Source organism: Callorhinchus milii, unplaced genomic scaffold (assembly GCF_018977255.1).
Source record: "Callorhinchus milii isolate IMCB2004 unplaced genomic scaffold, IMCB_Cmil_1.0 Scaffold5, whole genome shotgun sequence".
In the NCBI taxonomy this organism is placed as follows: Eukaryota; Metazoa; Chordata; class Chondrichthyes; order Chimaeriformes; family Callorhinchidae; genus Callorhinchus; species Callorhinchus milii.
This window is the reverse complement of record NW_024704746.1, coordinates 31,605,599-31,628,349: the sequence shown is the minus strand read 5'-3', so window position 1 is coordinate 31,628,349 and position 22,751 is coordinate 31,605,599. Positions and strand designations below refer to the sequence as shown.

At 40.5% G+C, this 22,751-nt stretch overlaps 1 protein-coding gene across 1 annotated transcript; it reads left to right on the top strand.

The window, feature by feature from the left end:
- Window positions 1-3,741: 3,741 nt before the first annotated feature.
- Window positions 3,742-21,986, top strand: scyl2 (SCY1 like pseudokinase 2). Its single transcript, XM_007895366.2, has 17 exons — window positions 3,742-3,918; window positions 7,315-7,472; window positions 7,983-8,127; window positions 10,244-10,393; window positions 11,381-11,602; window positions 12,925-13,041; window positions 13,195-13,320; window positions 14,458-14,634; window positions 15,204-15,326; window positions 15,827-15,940; window positions 16,165-16,297; window positions 16,485-16,603; window positions 17,403-17,503; window positions 18,412-18,475; window positions 18,917-19,012; window positions 19,607-19,726; window positions 20,156-21,986. Exons 1-17 carry the CDS (start codon window positions 3,742-3,744, stop codon window positions 20,876-20,878), a joined length of 2,865 nt encoding a protein of 954 aa, XP_007893557.2. The 3' UTR covers window positions 20,879-21,986.
- Window positions 21,987-22,751: the final 765 nt, after the last annotated feature.

The following is a 22,751-nucleotide window of genomic DNA, read 5'->3' as shown; positions in this document are numbered from 1 at the left end:
GGCCCTCCTGATTGGCTCACGTCAGCGCCTCCGCACCTCAGGCGCTGACACCATCAGCATCCAAGGCTGCACTCTCCACCTCTCAAAGCCAGTCAGGAACCTCGGCGTTTTGTTCGACCCTGAGCTGTCCTTTCTCCCTCACATCCGCACCACAACTGGCACCGCCTTCCATCACCTCCGGAACATCGCCAGACTACGGCACTACCTCACCCCTCACGCTGCTGAAACCCTGGTCCACGCCTTTGTCACCTCAAGGCTGGACTATGGGAACTCTCTCCTCGCCGGCCTTCCCGCCACCTCCCTCCACAAGCTGCAGGTCATTCAGAACTCTGCAGCTCGTGTACTGTCCCGCACCAGGCTTCGGGACCACATCACTCCCACCCTCGCTCGCCTCCACTGGCTCCCCATCCCCCAGAGGATTGATTTCAAGATCCTCATCCTCACCTACAAGGCCATTCACGGCCTTGCTCCCTCCTACCTCTCCAACCTACTATCCCCCTACCTACCTGCCCGTACCCTCCGTTCCTCTGGCTCCGGTCTGCTCCACGTCCCCCGCCCCAATCGCCCTACCATCGGTGGTCGGGCCTTCAGCCTCTCAGCCCCGAGGCTCTGGAACTCCATCCCCCAGTGCCTTCGCCGCTTCCTCCCTCTCCTCCTTCAAGGCCGGTCTCAAAACCTTTCTCTTTGACCGAGCCTTCAGCTCCCCTCTCGACTCTCTTCCCCCTCCTCGCTCCCTCCCTTCCCTCCCCTCACCCTGACCATTTCCCCCCCTGCTCGGGTCCTGACCCAACTGTGCAGCGCCTTGGGACGTCCTCCTGACGTGAAAGGCGCTTTATAAATGGAATCTTGTTGTTGTTGTTGTTGTTATACTGGAGTATTTTTCTGACGCAATGAGGGATCACACATGCATCTAAGTGACAGAGGTAGGTTCTGAAGCTCGCAGGATCATGCTGCAGATTCCGATATGGTATTTATAACTAGCCTTAAACCTCCATCCTCTGGCTCTTGGGACTGGTGCACTTCTCAGCTGACTCAGGAATTAACTGGAGTAATTCAGAGATGAAATTAGTCAATACATGCTATCAGAGATTTAGGGGATGAAATATGTTGGGTGTATTTTTACTGAATATTAAAAGCCACAATTATTCAAAACATGGACAATAAAATGAAAAACCTGCAAAAGGATTGAAGAGGTTGGCTCTTGCCAATGCTCTTATTTTTGGGCCAAATAAAATACATTAAAATGACTCTTGTTTCCTAAAATGAATTATGCATTGAGCATGCTCCAGATGGAACTACCTCGTGCTATTTTGGTAGGCTCATGAATAATGAAAGCTGAAAGTCCATAAGATAGAGCTGATTCTATATTTTTTGGGGTCAGTTTGGTGCCAAACATGCAAAAACTTATCATGATGCTTAACTGAATCCAAACCAGACAGAGTTCCACATACCTACACATATAAATTTCCCCATCTCTGGAATGGAATCTCCCTGCTTACCTAATGCCAGAGTATTAAGCACAGGTTCGAGAGTCAAGGCTTCAAGACACGAGAGTGCGAGTTGGGGTACTGCTGCAGTTTAACCGGCTAAAACCATGTAGCCTGTCATTGAGAGCACTGTCTGACAAGCTTCCTGCTGCTTGTTCAACTAGGACCCTACCCTGTTAGGGCTTCGGCTGGGAGGGTTTCCAGGAGCTGAGTGGAAAGAATCCCTGCCCTCCCACATCTTGCTAATGAGCAAGTCTACCTGGTCTATTCTCAGCAGTGCCTTGGAGTACCACAGACCTGCCTGGAGCAATGGGTAGTTCCTGTTGAAAATGGGTAGTTACTATTGAGCTATGAATAGTTGGAAGTGCATAGTTGGAGCAGCAGCTGCTAACCTCTCTCTATACCAATCAAGGTGGGTCTGTGTATCCACAATATACTCACATATGAGATTGATTAGTTGTGTGTGTTCACAAACCCAAGTAACACCTTCCAGCAGCTGTCATTCTAAGCCTCAGAGTTTCCCCATCGGCTTTTGTGGAGTCCTGTAGCTCAGTGGTTAGAGCACTTGCCTCGCAAATGAGAGACTTGGGTTCGATTCTCCCAGGGCAAAATGTTGGGCAAGTTTCCTTACTCCACTTGCCTCTGTTTACCTAGCAGTAAGTAGGAACCCAGTTGTTAGTCAATTGTCGGATCGCTTTTCCGGGTGGGGGGGCGGAGTAATTCCTTTTTAAAAAAATTGATCACTTCAATCCACAACTGTTTCTGGGACACTGCTGTGCACAATTGGCTGCCGCGATTTGCCCACAAAATTTATAGTCAATTCACTTTACAGTATATTCTGTGAAGCGCTTTGAGACATTTCAAAGACGTGATAAGGCGCTATATCAAATGCAACAATTATTATCCTCATAGAGGGTGCTGGCAGGGCAGAGAATACGTCAGAATCTTTTACCCTGATTAAGGAAAACACGTAAAAGGTTCAAGTTGGAGAATTAGACAAGATCCTACAAACCTAGACAGAGGAAACTGAGTGCCAGACTCCCTCACATGCTTTTAAAAGGTCAAGAGAAAATCAAACATTGATGGCACAGCGTAAAACAAATTACTGTCATGGATCCAGTGGGACCTCACTGCCAGCACCAGACCCACAACTAAGTCCTCGTGAAATGGCAGAAAGAGAGGATGACTTCATAAGATCTGAGTAGCTGCAGTAGGTTAGATCACTGTTTATCACCTGCTAACGTTGTTGTGAGATACTTCCCAACCAAGAATATAATGAGGCGGTGACACCAAATTAGTTTCTGAGCCATGATATTAAAATAACGTCATTCATTACTTTTAGTTCTTTCTTAAACTTCATTTCTCCTGAGAATGTGGTTTTGATTTTAAAAGCAACTGTTTGGGCGCCTCTCACGTCAGCTACAGTGATGGAGGTGAGTGCGAGCCTTTCAATTATGCTGCATGGTGGGGTAGGAGTTTGACTACAGTTGGTGGGAAGGCACGCCCCAGGCTAGTGCTTTTGGTTGATTTTTAGGAACTGCTTGGATTTGAAGAAAAAAATAAGATGTTAGCTTATGTGGTGATTCAAAAACCGCACTTGAGGTGACCAGAGGATAAAATTCCCCGAGTTGCTAAAGTTATGGGCCTTGCTGGTTTATGAATGCCAAGTGACTAGCATAAGTATCCATCAGTTGTTTCTTTCTTTTCATAATGGTTCAATATTCGTTCTCTTTTTTTTTCTCTCTATCTTTCCCCCATGCAATGCTTCATTGCCAGAGTTTCCTATTGTCTCTCCTTCACATGAGTGAGAAATGAATCACACACCTCAGCAAGCGTCTGGGTAAACATTAAGCAGCATTGATAAGTATTGCTTCACGAGCACAGCACAGTTGATTTTAATTTTCACCTCCCCTTAAAATGAAAAGAGCGATTAATGAGCCCGTCAGATAAACACAAATATGCCTGTTTGTGCTTGAGCCAATTTAATGCCGAGTGCTTAGATGCTGAGGACATTTTAATAGTGTTCTCTTTGACTCATTGAAATCCATTGCGAGTCCCTCACGGTTCGATTCCTGTAGGCAGTTGCATGGAATTGCGTATAATCTACATCACCGAAACAGGCCATTCGGCCCAACTCAAGTTTCTACAACTAAGGGACTGTTCCACCGAGCAAAGCCAACATATGCTTCAAGGTCCTGAATTGCTGACAGATTGTCTTTACTCTTATCTCCAGGTCCCCCATTCATCTGGAACCATGGAGTCCATGCTCAATAAATTGAAGAGCACTGTTACCAAGGTAACAGCAGACGTTACCAGTGCAGTGATGGGGAACCCCGTTACTAGGGAGTTTGAAGTGGGACGCCACGTGGCGAGTGGTGGACCAGGGTTAACGTGGAAGATATTTAATGGTGTGAAAAAGTCAACCAAGCAGGTGAGTTCTGCACAGGAGGGAATTCTTACCAATGTTTAAAATGTATGGGAAATAATTGCTTTATGAAGTAACTGGAACTTCAACTTCAGTTTGTTTCTGCGCAAGTGGGCAACCCTTTAGAAAGTGCATCCCCACCAACCCCTCCACCCCAATTGAGTGTGATAACGATTACATTATAATGGGGCTGTCCTGAATGTGTATTACTTAATTATGTATTGAGCAAACTGTTTATGCGGGGCACTTAAAGAATTTTCAGGCTTAGGGGACATATACTGAGTTCGATTATTAGCTAGAATTTGTACAAATTCCTTGTTTGAGGACATGTTCGTATTCTGTTGGTTTTATCATGACCTCTTGCTCATTCTCTTGATATTGAGTGAGCTAGAAGTTACTGAGCGTTGGCAGCTTTCAGCTCCTAGTCACTGACTTATGACTTCAGTGGAATACCTTCAGGGAGTTATATGCTTCATTTCAAATCATGAGATAAATTAGAAATGAATGTGTAATAATGAAAATTATGACATGATAAACTTTTTTTCAGAAATGTTCATTTTCCAATATTGTCAGACTTTACATTTTAAAATGTAGTGTCTAGGTGTTGTAACATGTATTTGATGTGGCACCACAGAAATACTTCTGTGCACTTAAAAAATGATTGTTACATCTACAGATAAAAATGTGAGGATCCAAGTTCAACAACAGTGATTAGAGCAATAATATTATTATTATTAATAATAATCCTTGCACTTGTTACAGCACCATAACGAGTTTCACAGAATACACTGTAAAGTGGATTGGCTGTATGTTGTGGGTGAAATATTATAAATAAAGAATAAGAGCCAAGTCTCAGGAAATGCTGACGATCTTTTGCAGAGCACGAGTCTGTCCACACCTAGATTACCTTACAACTCTGGTTGCTGTGTTACAGTAAGGACAAGGTGGCATTGAGAGGGGGCAGAAAAGAGAAACCAGATTGGGCATTAGAATTAGGCACCTTAGTTACTAAAAGAGGCTACGAAAACTGGAAATATTTACACTGAAAATGAGAAGGCTCCCGTGAGTTCACTTTGAAATATTTAAAACCCTAAATTTATAAACTGAACCTTAATTATATGTTTAGCATAGGCAAAAAAATAGAATTTTTTTGAAATAGAATTCTTATGAGCTGGACATGAATTCCAGCTCATAAGAGGGAAGGTGAGCAGACAAAGAACAGCAAGGATTTCTCCCTATGCAGATCAGTTGCCAGGTTTTCCTGCATTCATTACATTTCAAAGTAATTTATTGTATGAAGTGCTTGCTTTGAGACATTTTCACATGACAAGTTGCCAATGTAAATGATTATTGCTTTTCGAAAGTGTAGAAATATTAAAATAGCACAAATGTCTTAAATACATTGTGCTAAATGCTTCTTTCCCTGTTAGTGCCGTTTTTGATCATTCTACTTTACTTAGCTAAGTGAATTTCCTCTCTGTTTGTGAGAGGTCATCACATGACATCTTGACTGCTTTCGAATGATTTCCACAGAGCTTTCTTTCCACCCCTTTCATAGGAAATTGGTCAGCACAGCTCACACTGTTCATTTATTGTTGTTTATAAAAAGTTTATAATTAAAGCTGGTTTAATTGGGACACCACACTGGGAATGTAAGCATCGCTATTAGGAGGACCCATGGGAATTAATTGATGCTGCAGAAGATGGCCTCATTAATCATGGTCTCAGAGTGCCCAATTTCTGCACAAAATATAATCATTGCTTTCTCCTCTTGCAGTCCAAACAGCTACTGTTGAGTCATTGGAACATTTTCAGATTCGGTGCTCTCCTCACTCTCCACTGCTGCAGAAACCCTCACCCGTGGCTTTATCATGCCTTGGTGATGGACATTCCTATTGTACTCCTCACTGGCATCCCTAACTTTACTCTCCATTAACTCCATTTCACCCCAAACTCTGCAGTTTTTATTTTCTCCTGCACTAGGTTCCACATATATTATGCTCGTCAAGCTCCCCTAGCTACTGGTACCTCAGCAAATTGACTTTCAAAATCCATACCCTTTTTTTCAGTGACCTTCATGGTATTGTGCTTCCCTACATATTGAACCTTATCCAACAACAACAAAATTACATTTGTATAGTGCCTTTCACATTGGGAGGACGTCCCAAGGCACTGGACAGTCTGTTTCGGTGGGGGTCGGTATCGGGGAAGGTGGAGAGAAGTGAGGGAAGGAGGGTGATTGAAAGCATGGTCAAAGAGGAGGGTTTTGAGATGAAGGAGGCAATATAAGAGGTGAGGCAGAGGGACTGCGGGATGGAGTTCCAGAGGGTGGGGGCAGAGTGGCCTCAGTGGTGGGCCGGCGAGGCGGGGGACGTGAAGCAGGCCGGAGCCCTCTAAGCGGAAGAAGCAGCCAGGATAGTAGGAGGTTAGGAGGTTGCAGCTGTAACGGGGAGCAAGGCATGGAGGGCTTTGAAGATGACCCTTTTGTCTTCTGCTCTTCCAATTCTGGTCTACTGTTCACTCCTAATTTCATCTGTCCTCCCATTGTTTATTGAGCCTTCAGCCACCATACCCTTCTCTTCTGGCATTCTTTCAAAGTCCATTTGCTTTGCTTTTTAAGCAAAGGACCTTTTCGGAGAACCTATAAATAAAATAAAATATCAGTAGCTGTTACTCTACACCATGTGTCTTACAGTTATGCCTAACTGAGGAAACAGGAAGATATTGAGATCATCTTACCTCTTACTCTGATTAGGTCTTTGTTTAAAAATCCATCCTGGTTAGTAAGAATCTGGCCTTTACTTATCACCTTCCGACAGCACCCTGGAATCTGTCATAACAGATTACCTTACCTTGGCTTATTGCCTTTGGGTACCTTGCAATAAATTCTTAAAACTGCTCCTTTGTATTGTGAGCCTTTCTCTGAGCTATTCCAGGACTAACTAACACCAATTCTTTCTCTGTTTCACAGCTAGTCCTTGAATGGTATCAGTTTGTTCCTTTCCACTCATTCATAACTTTGATAGACTGGACTTCACGCAATTATTCAATGGCCTTTCCATTCAGGGTTAACTATGAGGAACTGATCCTCTTGTGTTTAATTCTCCATCTCACTTATCCTTAATGGTCTCGCGGGTACTTAGTAAGAGGTAATGGAGATTGCATGGCCTGGTTACTTCTAGTCAAGGCAAAAGACAAACTGTAGAGCTCTTATCATCGAGAATGTCCATCTCAAGATACTCGCTGGTTCCACTGGCCTAACTAGCATTACACATAAATCCAACAATGGTTTTGTTGTAAAGTAGCCAGCCTATTGCCACATATTGCCAACATTTGGTTGAGTAATACTGAGGCTGAAACTAAAGATTTATAATTTTATTGCACATTCTCGCCTTGTTTCAGGAAGTTGCTGTATTTGTTTTTGACAAAAAAACAATCGACAAGTATCAAAAATTTGACAAGGACCAGATTATCGATTCTCTCAAACGGGGTGTCCAGCAACTAACCCGATTGCGACATCCACGTCTGTTAACTGTTCAACATCCGCTGGAAGAGTCCAGGTAAGAGGCAAAAAATGAGGCTTTACGTCATATTTAATTCATTACCATCACGTTTATGAGAATATGTAGATTCTCTTCTGGTGATCTTAGAAGTTTAGTTCATGAGCCAAGCAGGTCTGTAGTATTCCAAGGCATTATTGATGGACCAGCCAGCCTGGCTTGTTAGCCGGACTAAGAGGAGTAAACCAGTTACTGGAGGCTATGATTCTTCCCACTTGGCTTTTGTTAACCTTGCAGGCCAAAGCCATAACAAATAAGGTAGTCTTAGCTGGATGGGCTGTGGGAATCTTGCCAGTATTCACACACTGCAAAAGAAACCATTCTCTGCCCCAGAAAGCTACTGAAGTGGAATCAATAGGAATGCGTGAAAGAGAGATTGGTAAATACTTGGGTAGTAGACCTATACAGGGATACAGTGAAAGTGGATTAAGCTTAATGATCTGAATGGTCTCCTGTTCCTGTTTTCCTATGTTCCAATTTGTGAATAAACTGTCTCAATTTTCTGTATAGGGACTGCTTAGCCTTTTGTACGGAGCCAGTCTTTGCAAGCTTAGCCAACGTTCTTGGTTGTTATGACCATCTACCATCCCCTGTACCTGTGGAAATTAAAGAACATAAGCTTCATGATGTGGAAATCAAATATGGTTTGCTACAGGTGAGTTCGTAATGTGGAAACGTTTTTCAGGATCCTGGTTGACGTTGATGAGTTGAGTGGCTGAGAGCTACATTAGAGTCTCTGAGTTACGGGCCACACAAGCTCCATTGTTTTATTTGTATGAGTGCTGTCCATTCTCAGCTGGTTCAGTGGATGGAGTTCCATGATTTCACCTGTACGCAAAAAGATAGATCGTTTTCATTCCTCCTTTGGCCTTCACTGAGTAGTCCCTGCAGACCAACTATGGGAGAGTGACAGAGAAATCAATGCTCAGACTGCTCCACTCTTTCCTGACCAGAGGAGGATGTTTTATGGTTCAATATCACAATTTTCTACATACCATAAAAATCAAGTATACAGTCTTCAACCTCAGGACCCACAGAGCTGAAGGTGCGAGCTACAAGTTGTTCATATTAATATTTTTTTCTTTGTTTCTCTAATGATGGTTCACTTAAATACTATTGGCTTCACTCTGCGGATGTTTTTGACTCCTGTTATCTTTCTTCTGCTGTTGATCTATTTTTCTCCATATTTAGTAGTTTCTAGTTGCAGAAAATAAATAATATCAGCTACTGTCCACGCAGTTGGCTAGAAAAAGCTAAACAGCTCCTCTGAATTAAATTGACTTCTGATAAAGCAGCTGCTTTGTAGAGATTTCTGTATGTCTGACAATCTGTTACTGCCCATCTTGTGATAAATCGCAGCTTGTGATGAGTTATGCAAAATAAACTCTTCAAGTCAGTGCTTATAAGTATCTACGGTTTACTGTTGGGATTACATCAAAGGCAGCAAATCTATCTGGATTTGATAACTGAAAGACGTCATTGAGCTAGAATTTTATTTGGTGTTTTGCTGATGATACAAACCATGAAAGGAAAGCTTTGGTGTTTTATGATATTAGAATTCTCTTAATTGAGTTCTCTGTAAGCAGACTCAAGGTTTTATAGTCTCTTGGAAGGTTGACTGGAACTGGTAATGCTCATGAGAAGTTGAGAATATGCCATGTATAATTTTAATAGTCTTTCTGAGGAGTTGAATAAAGCCAATAAAACTGTTGCAAAATCGGCTTTAAAATATGGAATTAACAGTTACTAACGTTTGATACCAACAAAGATATTGACTGAAAGTTAATGTTCAGTAATACTGAATTATGTATTTGTATGAAAATAAGATTTGAAGCCAAGGTATGTCTCACGTAAGATGTCCTTTGCACTGTGCTCAAGGTGTCTTGATGGCTTTGCTCAAGGGATCTCCATGCAAATGGATTTGCGTGGAGTCCTGTAGCTCAGTGGTTAGAGCACTCGCTTTGCAAGTGAGAGACCTGAGTTCAATTCCAGGCAGAGGGCGAAACCTTGGGCAAGTTTCCTTACTCCACACGCCTAATAATAATCCCTCCAAAAAAAACCAAAAACAATAATTAAATTGGTCATTTTCAATCTACGACTGTTTGTGGGACATTGCTGTGCGCAATTGGCTGCCGCGTTCGCCCACAAATATACAGTCAATTCACTTTACAGTGTGTTCTGTGAAGCGCTTTGGGACGTCCTCCCGACGTGAAAAGCGCTATATCAAATGCAAGGATTATTAAATCACCCGCAGCCTATTCTTTAGTATATTTCATTTTGCATCTTGAACCATCAGAATTAGTATGCCTTGTCTAAATATTTAACCTTACCCCTTTATTATCTGTTTATTTTTGCTTGCCAAACACATTCAAAAGAAGCTGCTGGAAGCCAATCTGGAAACAGAACATTTGTTCATTCACTTTTCTTCTGTAATTGAAGCATTGGGGTGGTGATGGTGGTGGGTGGGAGAAGAAGCACCCATAAGTGAGGTTTAAGAGGTTTAAGAGCACCCTAGTTCCCTATTTCAATTTGATTCAACAACAGGCCTATGTTATGTTTTCCATTATTTCCATTCTGTTGTGCCACTTCATATTCTGTGAATAGGTACGGTAATCATTTCTACCGATGTATTGCAATTGTAGAGTCTTTCGAATGAGCTTCTCATTACTTCGGTTTGATGCTGAAGAGTAGTGAGCTGTACTATCTTTTCAATTTACTATCAGCCAAAGACTACAATGCCGACTGGTAACGTGGTTGATTTGAATTGGCAGGTCTCTGAAGGATTGTCCTTCTTACACAGCAGTGTGAAAATGATTCATGGAAACCTGACCCCTGAGAATATCATTCTGAATAAAAACGGTGCCTGGAAGATCATGGGGTTTGATTTCTGCATCTCTTCAATCGATCCTTCAGATCAAGAGGTGAGGACACTTCGAAACACCCAACAGAGAAGGGTGACTGTTTGGAGCATCTTGTTCCTCGTATTGGTTAAGCACCAAGTGGAGAGACACTGCTGCAAGTGTTGGGAGATGGGTAGTGTGGGAGGCTATAAAAAGGGATAAGGGTTGGTGAGAGGGTGATGCTGTGAGTAGTGTGTTGCTGGGACTGAGGTGGCAAGAAGGGGCTGCTGTAGAATGGCTGCTCTTGTCAGTGAGTACATAGTAAGTAAACACTTAATTTCTCTGCATAGTTAATTTGATTGGTTTGTAGGATGATGATGAAAGACAGCAGTGTTAGAAGTATGACTCCTCAGACCAGACACTAAACCAGACTTTGCTATGGATTTTATTAAAACTAACAAATTAATTAAAACTTCAATACAAAAATGTAACTATATCTGTTCTAAGTGACATGCTTGCAATGTTATTGTCATTTTATTGGTAAGGGTGAAGAATGGTATGGTCTTGGCAGGTACCTGGGTGATGCTCATACTCCTATGATATCTGGGGAAGGATAGAATGCATCAATGGGCTCCAGCTGCTAACGTGGTGACATTGGAAAACAATCTGGAGCATATTTTGCTTTTGTTTCTGCCTTTCCTGCTTAGTGCAGCTCAGATTGGGAGCTAAGAGTGGGGGGGGAAGAAAATAAATCTGTGCATGCCTAATTCATTGCACAGGGCACCACCCTACCCATCCCTATGAAGCTAAGAACTTTATTTGGAGGCTTTTTCCAAACCTGCATTTAGTTTTTTGATCTTTTGAGTCAAGGAGCAAAAACTGCTTTACTCATTCAGAGAAATAAGAAAAGATCACTAATTATACATAGAGAAAAGCAAGTAATGCAATGATTTCATCCCAATTAATTTCCCCGTCATCGGAAATCTATATTTAAATAATAAAGATAAGTTTGCCTCATGCATATTGTTTTAATTTGATCATTCAGTGTTTTGCTTGCGAATTTTACAGCTTAAATTTGGTTGCAAGGAGTGGGATCCGAATCTACCGCCCTTGTGTCTCCCCAACCCAGAGTATGTGGCTCCAGAATACATCCTGTCTGTGAGTTGTGACCTGGCCAGTGACATGTACTCATTGGGGTCTGTCATGTATGCTGTGTTTAATGAGGGCAAGCCCATTTTTGAGGTGAACAAGCAGGATATCTTCAAGAGTTTCAGCAGACAACTGGATCAGGTAACTAAATGCCATTTAACTAATATTTTGCCTTGCTAAAGTTGGTGACTTGTTTATCAATTATTTTATTGCTATCCTATTATACTTCTAAAGCGTGTGTTCTGCGAGCTTAATGATGTGCAAACAAATTGATTATCCTGTTTATTAGGGTGCATGTTCAAGGTGACACTTTCTTAGATACAGGTCAATTTTCTGATCATTATAATGAGAAAAGCAAGTTTATAAGAAAATGATTGCTACTTTACTGGCGCCTGAAGACTTGCAGTGATATAAATCTGCTCAAATCTTATAACTTCAGTGGACACCAGAAAATGAAACTATTTAGGTGTAATTACAGCATTAACATGACTTCATTATCTCAGTCCCACTTTGGAAACCAGCATGTTTTATCATTTATATTAGATGTCAGCTGGCTCACATTCTTGCCTCCAATTTAGAAGGTTGTAAAGTAATATTTTAACCCACATTGGGGCTTTAATTTCATAATCTAAGCAAACATTTTAGTGCAGTGCTGTGGAGTGCTACATTGTTTGAGGTGCTGTGCTTTGGATGAAATTTTAAAAAAGACTCCTGGTTGCTTGTTTAGGCAGACATTAAAGATCCCATGGCACTATTCTAAAAGAGAGGGAAGGTCGTTCTGCCGTATCCTGATCAACAATCACATTCATTTCGTGGCTGCCTGTGGTACATTGTGTGCAAATTAGCTGCTGTGTTTGCCTACATGTACACAGTCAATATATTTTACAGTAAAATCCTGCCTGTGAAGCATTTTGACGACATAAGATGTTATATGTAAGGATAATTATTATTGGTCACATAATGTCACTAAAATCAACAAGCAATTATATGTTGATAAGCTTGTAATAATCCCTCATTTAACTGAACAATTTCATTTTACCGGAGTTTGGGGGAGAGAAAATAGAGCCACGTGGCTCCTTTTTCCAATTATTCCTCTTCTTTCTGGGCCACAAATCAATTGAACTTCACAATAGCAGATTGGTGTGCTGCTCTTGTCTTCTCTCTCCTCTGTTATTCTTGGGGTGACTGACTTGCACCGTACTGAAAAGCAGTCCAGTACTGAATTGTTCTTCCATCCCATAGAGAAATCCTGTATCTTGGTCTGTGCTTGAGATTGACAGATGAGTGGCGGGAGGGTTATGGACACATTCCCCAATGTTGTGGTGCTGTGCATCTCCACTTTGCTGTGGTGTCACACTGCCCTCTTCTGCTGGGTTTCATTTGCAGAACTATGAAAAGTTTGATGCTCTTCCATGAAAGCTGATGTTCCCGTACTGAATGGCATGTGTTGTTTTTGTTCACAGCTAACTCGGATAGGCCCCAATATACTGCATAAGGTCCCTGAGGAAGTCCGCGAGCACATGAAATTACTGTTAAATGTAACTCCCACTGTCAGGCCGGACCCTGATCAGCTGACTAAGGTAAACAAGGAGGCACAATGAAATGTTTTAATTCTATTATTCACCAAGTGACTGTTCGTCTCAATGTAGCCTGCGGAAAACAATAGGCATAAGTTGGTGCAATAAATTGTTATAACCAGTACTTTATTGATGGTTTCCTGTGGGTCTTTGCAGATTCCCTTTTTTGATGATGTAGGAGCGACAACTCTGCAGTATTTTGACTCATTATTCCAAAGAGACAACCTCCAGAAGTCACAGTTTTACAAAGGACTGCCGAAAATACTTTCCAAGTTGCCTAAGGTATGATTAACGTTATGATGCAACAGTCAGCTGCCACTTCAACCACTGTGCTGCCACCCTCTGGAACTCCCTTCCTCAATCTTTCTCTCTCTCCCCTGATCTGTCTGTTCTCAAAAGCCACCTAAAATCCTATTTCCTCGATGTCACCTCCCTTCTGCTTGACAGTGTCCAGCACCATCTCCTTAAAGCCCTCTGAGATGCTACGCTACCTGAAGAGTGCTATATAAATGAAATTGATAAAGACAGAGCAGACCTGAGCCAAATACACCTTTCTTATTCTGGTATTCCTATATAAGCCATTGCCTGCAATGTGTTAGGACTATAATTTAACTACTGACCATAAATGTTTCAGATGTTACTGATTGAGAATTAAGTACCAGGTGGCTTCTCTACATGCTTGTAAATTTGAATGTCTCAGAGCAATAGTTATAACAAAAACACAGACTCCATTGACTTAACCTTCCCAAGGTTCATTTTTTACAAAGTTGTGGAGTTGTGACACCATGGTTGACATGAGTGCGCTAGGGTGGGGAAAAAAAATGAGGGTTGTTCCTGATCACAGTCCATTGGTCTCTGTTGAAAGAAAGGTGAGATCAGGCTCGACTGATGTGGCCAATGAACCATAACCCCAGCATGAATCAATGGCAGGGGAGGAAGAGGGTTGACAAATTGGAAAACCAGAGCTTGAGAAGCACATGTTCTATATAAGTAGAAGCTTTCAAAACAAAATGGAGGTGCATTTCGAAAACTCGCAGTAGAGTAGCAATAGTAGTGATGCAAATGTCCAAAATCAAAAGCAATTGAAGCTTTTTTTTAAAGTCATATAATTCTGAAGCTAAAACTATACAGGAAAACCTGTGTGGAGAGACCATCTGTTTAAGGAAGCCAGTTAATCAATCCCAACCATCATTAACCAGTCAGATTTGAATAATAATGATGATAATAATCCTTGCATTTGATACAGCACCTTATCACGTTTTGGAGACGTCACAAAGCATTTCAAATGTGCATTTGGAGTAGTCTTATCTGTGAGGCCCATCCCTGGATGATCACCAGATCTTTTTCCTAGGATTCTAGTGAAGATGGAAGTTTGAGCATTTTATAGCTAACTACGTTGCTGCTTCTTTATGATTTCAGCGTGTTATAGTGCAGCGCATTCTGCCTTGCTTGACCTCCGAGTTTGTGAACCCAGATATGGTGCCCTTTATCCTCCCCAACGTTCTCCTCATCGTTGAAGAGTGCACTAAGGAGGAGTACGTCAAGCTGATCCTGCCTGACCTAGTCCCAGTCTTCAAACTCCAAGAGCCTATTCAGGTGTGGAAACTTGAGCTTAATGGAAACTGCAAGAGATTGTGTTGCGTGCATGTAACAAAAGCTGAACGGAAAAGAAACCATAGATTGATTGCCGCAGTTGTATGCTGGCTGCTGAACTCGCCTCATACATCTTCAGTTTGTACAGCTGAAAGATTGTGCTGCTTACCCTCTTGAGTTATGTTTAAGTGGAATTTCAATGCATGATTGTAGCGAGAATCTTCTCAATCATCTTTGTGTTGTGTTCAGTTTGAAATGTTTAGTATAAGAAGAGCTGTTCAGAGTCATTACAGCATGGTGCTGTCCTCTTACTGACTAGCGTGTGGTAATTGTATTTCGGCATTCTGATCAGAATTATGTCTTGCTTTCCATGCCTTCAGGCTAGCAACATGGTGAGTTAGATGTTTATAAAAATTCTGACTTTTTTTGCCTGTCACACTTCAATGTGATGCTTGAAAAAGAATAAGATTTGTGTTTATCTTTGTTTAATTCAACATATTAGGATGATTGTAAAAATACAAAGGCAATTTGAACAATTGCTTCGTGTTTAAGCTTTATTATGTTTGCTTTAGGTTCTATTGATCTTCTTACAAAAGATGGACTTACTGCTGACTAAAACTCCACCAGAGGACATTAAAAGTAATGTCTTACCCATGGTGTATCGAGCCCTAGAGGCACCTTCCATTCAGATTCAGGTACTGTATAGTGGTATTCAAAGAGGATGTGATGTGTCCTCATTGTCACTTTGTGAACGTAAGCTTTAACACATTTTGGTTATGCATTTTTAGAAAAAAACAGCGACTGTACTTTAATTTTCTGATGATTCTCGATATCTTGTACTGCAGCCAATGGGGCAGACAAGCAATCTTCTGCTAATGGTAGTCTGAAGCCAGCAGCACATAGGTATAATCCTTCGGTCTGGGGATGTGCCTGGCTTCTGCTAGTTCCTCTTTACGGCTTGGCTACAAAGATTGCTCAAGCTTAGTAAGTTACTGAGGGAATTCAAGTGACACGTAAATGTAAATAGCAGCGAGTGTTGGGATTCCAGCTCATTGCACAAAGAACAATCCTGCGTTGCAATAACTAATAGCATTTCTTTAGCGTTTGTGATGAAAACAAAACCACATTGAAATGCAATTTTGCACAACCTGCTAGTTTTTTTTTAGTTCAATTAAGTATTTTTATTTCACTTTAGGAACTTTGCCTCAACATCATTCCAACCTTCGCAAATTTAATCGACTATCCCTCCATGAAAAATTCTCTAATTCCGCGAATTAAGAATGCAAGTTTACAGACATCTTCCCTTGCAGTAAGTATACAGCAGTATCCCTACCCACCTCTGATCTGGTCATTAAGATTGAACAAGTCCATATTGTGGAATTATATTTATTTTGTGTATAAATTGTGGATTATAAACACTGGCATGGAATAGTTGGGCCGAATGGCTTGTTTCCATGCTATATCACACTCTACATCTCTATGTAATACTTGTCCATTATCTGGAAGTTAATTAGATCTTTGGTTTGTTTCCAGGTACGTGTCAATTCTTTGGTTTGCTTAGGCAAGCTTTTGGAATACTTGGACAAATGGTTTGTCCTGGATGAAATATTCCCTTTCTTACAACAAATCCCGTCCCGGGAGCCTGCTGTTCTCATGGGAATTTTAGGTAAGTTTGGTAGATGTCTTTTATCATCTCTCTATGGTTTCCAAGTTTCTGAGCTTGTGCTTCAGATGAATTTGTTATTTTATATAGGTCTGTATTGGAACCTCTCTGTGGTTTATTGTGATTAAGTGGAAGAGTATGCTTTGCAGTGAGTGGGTTAACCAACTTATGATTGCTTTTTGTATGACAGGTATCTACAAATGCACCTTTAGCCACAAGAAGCTGGGTGTAACCAAAGAACAATTGGCTTCAAGGGCTCTGCCACACCTCATTCCCCTCAGCATTGACAACAATTTGAACCTGAATCAGGTTAGCTCACCTCTGATTGTTGCAAGACTTTCTGTCACAGCCACCTTAAAAAAGAGTGGTGCATTTTTAGAATCAATGCATTGTTTCTTATTGATGCACTGAGTTTGTAGGAGTGTTTTACTTTTTCATTAAACTCAGGAGTGTTCTTAAATTCTCAAAAGATGCCACTCCTGCCCTGAATATTTATGATTTTAATTACTTATTGGTTAATTGTAAACTTCGCTTTGAATGAAGAAACAGGACCTTTTTTTGAAAAATTAGCTGAAAGCTATTTGGTTTTAAATTACAGAGAAACATGTGAACAGTTTGGAAGCCAGAAGTTGCTGGTAACCTAAAAAAGGAAAATTTATCTTAAAACATTAAGCAGATGTTGTGCAAGGAAGCAAATAAAATATAGTGGAAAAATATCTAGTTTCATTGGCGCTTGAAGGAATTCTGCCATCATTTTGTATATACTGTACATGTGTTTATAAGATTTATTTACAGTAAATGGTACACAATCTTGTAGTTCATGAGACGAAATTGGAAAAATTTAAACTGTTTGATATATTTTAGTTATATGTCCTTCAGTTTCTCGAGATGATAGGTAAAAGTTGCCACAGATAGTCTGTCTGAGTTTTTGTCCTGATTGCTTTTTAGGTGGTTGTGTTCAATAAGAACATAAGAAATGCTGGACGAAAAAAGACCAAGGTTCATCAAGTTCACCTTCCTGGCGGTCACATGCACAAATGTCCCAAACTATCTATGTACTATATCCCATTAATGATAATTTAAAACATTTTCATCTTTTCTTTTGCAGTTTAATTCCTTCATGGGAGTGATAAAAGAGATGATAAATAAAATAGAGGCTGAGCATAAAACTAAACTGGAACAACTGCATGGCATGCAAGAACAGCAGAAGTGAGTCGTGCTTGAGGCTTGTTTTCTCTCTGTGTGATCGTCTTTGTTTTGAGTGAGCTATGAGAATGATGAATCGTTACCGGATAAACTCATTAGCACAGAGTCTAGGACTCTGGCAAAATTTTCATGAATTACACACAAATCCTGATAATCTGGTATAGGTGTGAGCGTGATTCAGTTGGCAGTATTGTCATCGCTGGGTTGGAAGGTTGTAGGCTTTAAATTGCTAGGCTGACATGACTGAACTGTTGGGATGGATTGCATTGTCGAAGGATCCATCTTTCAGATATTTTAACATGATACCAAATAAAAGGATTATTAATATTGTTTCCCTGCCCTCTATAAGTGCACTTTATTAATGTTCTCTGGTGCTTCCATGTTTTCTGCCATTTCCAAGTGATTTCCAAGAGTGAAAATCTATCACCTCCACTAAATGTTTTGTACTTGCATTTTTAGTTAATGTATTTCCTAACAACCCACTGTCTGGGAAGGAAGGACACAACCTTCTTGCTCCATGTTGTGCTTTCTTACTGAAAAGATTTTTAAGATCTTCACCGGCTTTGAAATGAATGCAACTTGTGCAGCAAAGAGAATAGATCTGTCTCTAATTTGCACAATATTAAACCTACCCACTGTTATTCTAAGGAACTGCATTGCACTCAATTTGAGTTAAAAGTTTTGGTGTTTTGATACTTGAATGAAAGGGAATAGGAAGTTATTAGAAGGATTTTCCATCAAAAGTAGCTGCAGGGTTTGTGGTTCAGAGACACAGAGAGCTCAAACAAAGGAATTTGTTTTTATTAGGAAAAAAGATTGAAAGGAGAACGTGATTCAGGTCTTCAAAGCAAGGAGCATATTATTAGGTTTTCTGGCTAATAGAGCACTGAGGTTCTGTCTGTTATTTTTAGGAGTTTGGATCTACCCGGACAGTTTTCAAAAGTTGGTGATTCGAAGGAAAGCTCAGACAATCAGGTAAAATATGCCAAAAATAAAAAGCAGAGAAAACATAATAGTTTACTTGAAAACAATTTAGTCTGTTCTAGAGGCACGGATGTAAAACTTGCACATTGCAGTGATATTAAGACTTGTGTCTTTACCAACATCAGCTTTTTAAACAATCCATCTTGTGTCTGTTAATTACAATAATCCATATAAAAGTGCTGGAGTGTTTAGTACTTGTACGGTAAGATAAATAACTTACCAGGGAATGTTAATGCTTGAACCTAAGTCTCAATATAATAGAAAGCATATGCAGAGTTACAGTTCGGTTTGGATCAGTTACACTTTTACCCCAATTTAAGCTCTCCGAGACACCGTCCAGCATGAAGGGCACTATATAAATTCAAGTTGTTGATCTATTGTATACCACTGTTAATTCACTGTGTTCCGTGACCTGTGTGTCTTGCTGAATAGATTGACAAGATCTTCAACAACTTTGGAGTGGGTGCAGGTGGTGCAGGAAATAACAAAGAGAATGGGCCAGTTTCCAATTCACACAGACAATCCAAAGTAAGAATTAATTCACTCAAAAAGTGTTACATCTAGAATCTGTTGTTTCATAGAGTCTGGATTGACCTTCAATGCAATGGTAGTTTCCTCTTTATTTTCCTGTCAATAAGCTAGTTGCAAGCAATTCATGTTGGTCTCTGTTTCTACTTCAGTGATGATCTATGGTCACCAGCAACAGTTATTTGGCAACCAGAAATAAATTGGTGAATGTGTATATAATATGTATAAATCCAGTGCTGCTTCATTGAAGGCATTTTCACACATTACTAGATTCATACACAAGGTAACACATGCAGTGTGATTCACTCTCAATCCCTGTACTAAGATACAGTACTGATTGCTTGGCATATGAATCACAGGGAATGGTTCATTTTGTTTTACTTCTGCTCAATTTATCTCCAGGTTGCATTATTCCCAGGAAAAAGAAGTGAAATTCTCCCAGTGTCATTCTTGAAAAAGTGTCTACTTAGTTTAGAATAGAACCCAGGTGGGGTTACTGGCATCTTAACTTAAACCACTGAAAATATACATTAAAAATATGAAATGTAGATTGGACAAGAAATAATTGGATTACTTTCATCTGTCTGTATCTAGGTATCTCTTACATTGGAAGAAAAACAGCGACTGGCCAAAGAGCAGGAACAGGCTCAAAAACTTAGAAACCAGCAACCTCTTGCCCCTCAAGCTCTCCGAGCTTCACCTGCCAGTAAGCAGGTAAGTCTTGCACAGCCAGATCTACTTCGAGTGGTTTATTATATCATGTTCACTGTGTTTTCAAATTGTTCCGTTTAAATAATTAATCTGTTCAGCGGCAGTGAAAGGTGTCTCTTACAATTCCAGTTTTTATTTCTTATTCTTAGTAAATATGGAAACTATTAAAATGTTATAAAATTTTGTATTGAAGAGTTTGTCATGCAACTGACGATGTCAGATTTATGCTACGTATTTAGTTGACAATGCAACAAAGAATGGGGAGTATAAATAGAGCTTCATTTATTTTAATAGTTATATATTGATGAGTTATTCTATTTTAATAGTTATTTATTGATGAGTTATTCTATTTTAATAGTTATTTATTGATGAGTTATTCTATTCTAATTTATTTTAATACTTTTGAATATTCGGCATTATTTTTGTTTACAGACCAAAGACCTGACAAGCAGTTTGTTAGACAGTATGACCTCCATGAACTCACTTTCCATAAACACATCCAAGCCCAGTACTGGTTCAAGTGGGTTTGCCTCGATTGGTCCAATAAACAACAGGATGGGATTTCCATGTCCAAGCAGTAACATGAACACTTTAGGAAATGTGAGCAATGGTGCAGGTTACAGCACTGCAATGACATTCCAACCTTCATATGTGAACAGCACGGGAGTGGCTGGTGCAAATCAGAATTTCTTCAACGGTCGAGCTACAGCTGGTATGAACAGAATGACTATGCCAAATGCTACTAGTATGCCAACTTTCTCCACAATGGGAAATATGAGCCAGCCTGGAATTCCACAGATGCCCCATCACTCTCAGCAGCAAGGTAAACCTGTAAACTTGACGGCCTTGGATAATCTGCTTGGACCGCAGAAATCTAGAGTCAGCATGAACCAAATGCTACACCAGATGCAGGCACCAGCAGCTGGTCAGAACCAATGGGTCAACCAGTTTGTTCCATCCCAAGGTTCACAGGTCGTCAACAGTCCAATGGGAGGAACTCCAGCAAACGTGATGGGACAAGCTGGGTTTGGTCTGCCGTCACTGCAGGCAAACCCATTTATGTCTCCGAAGACCTTTATGCAGCCAAGCTTGCCCACGAACTCCATACCACCGAGCAGTTCAGCTAACAATGACCTGAAGGACCTATTTGGTTAATGTTCACCCACTTCTTCACAGAGTTTTGGAAGAAGATTGCAACTTCTGAATTGTTCAAAGCATTTATTGCTTTTGAGTTTCCGTGCTTTATCTGGCCAGTTTTGTTCCTTTTTGCTGCTGGAAATACCCAACTGGCCTTACATAGTGAATGTTACCCAACGTGTCCAAACCAGCAGGTTTTCACAGGTTGCAGGTGGTCTTATAATATGAAAAGCATGTTCTCTTTGCTGCCTTTTACAGGTATTCACTGTGAGAAGACTTTCTGCTCAGTGCTACTTCAATTTTAGTTCACATGATAAAAAAGCTGGCTGTCTGGGACCAGTTCTGCAGCCTTAATGAATTTGCAGCAATATTAGGCGAGACAATTTTAATTTATTCTAATTTGTTGATATTTTGTTTGTCAGAAATGACGCTGATTAATCATTCTGCCACTTTGCCCATGACAGATTAAAGATAAATAGTTTACAGTTAAGTAAAGTCTTAGTTTACTTTGTTAGGCAATTGGTAAACGTGATGTATTAGATGAAGACTTATGAATATGATTGATCAGTTGAGCAGCATGTTTAAGTTCTTTGTAAATATCCTTTGTCTTGAAACTGTTGCCTACGTTTAGGGCAACTGCAGTGTATACTGTCCAAAGTTATTCAACATATCAAAATTCCTGTTATTTTGAAGGCAACTGTGGCTTCTTGAAATTCTTTATTTGAAGTGTTTTCTTAAGACTGTTGTATTTTATTGATCTGACTTAATTGTAAAGGGTTGGTGAAATTACAATATATGGGGCACTTATTTTAGGCATTTAGCAACAGTTTTCTTGCCTATCTTGATTTTCTAGTGTATGTTTGATGTGATAATTTGTTGAAAGATACTTTCTCTTGGCATGACATGGCATATCATCTTCCTGAATACTATAGGTATTTAAAAAAAACTATTCTTATACCAAATTGTAGATCAATTGAAGTGGAATAAATGTACAGTAAGTGTTTAGACACTTTAAATCACTTTGTACTGTAAAATTAACCAGTGTTGTTTTAGAAGGTCAAAACTATAGATACATAGAGGAAGAAACAATATTATGATGTTTTAGCATTAAAATCAAGGAAAAAGAGGTGCAGTGTGTGCGCGCATTTGTCAAGAGTGGGGGCGATGAGGGAATTGTGCAGATAATTAACATGAACTTGATGGATTTCGCCAATTAGCAGATTGGTTTGTATCATTTTATGGAACAGATGAGACACAAAACAGAACTTAATTTCATTTGAAATGTGAAACTGCTGTGGTTGATCACATTCTGAGTTTAATTGTAACAGTTCTGATGGAATGGTACAGAAGAGAGATTTACCTGAGAAATTCAATGTGTATTGAAACAAGCCGCCCTAAACTTCAAGGATCCTGCACAAGATATCACATTTTGATCATGCAGAACCCCAAGCTTCTGAACCAGAGCTGAGAGTGGAACCAAGCTATAACACAAGAGATGGACTCAGGTTTTATCCTACATCATTGGCAATGAGAGCTATTATAAACACAGCATCCACTGCGAATGAGATGTCATGGAGCAGATGACTTCAAGATCCTCACTTCGCATCCCGCCTATCTCTCCAACCTCTCTCCTCACTGTCTCCCCTCTACTGGCTCCGGCCTCCTTGTCCCTCGAATCCCCCACTCCACCATTGTGACCATGCCTTCAGCCACTATGCTCCGAAGCTATGGAACTCACTCCCTCAATCCTTTCACCTTGCCCCCTCTTTCCCCATTATCAGGTTGCGCCTGAAGACCTTCCTCTTCGACCGTGCCTACGGTCACCTTCTCCCTTCCCCTGGCTCGGCATCGGGCTCCACTTTTGTTAAGCACTCTAGGACGCTGCCCAACT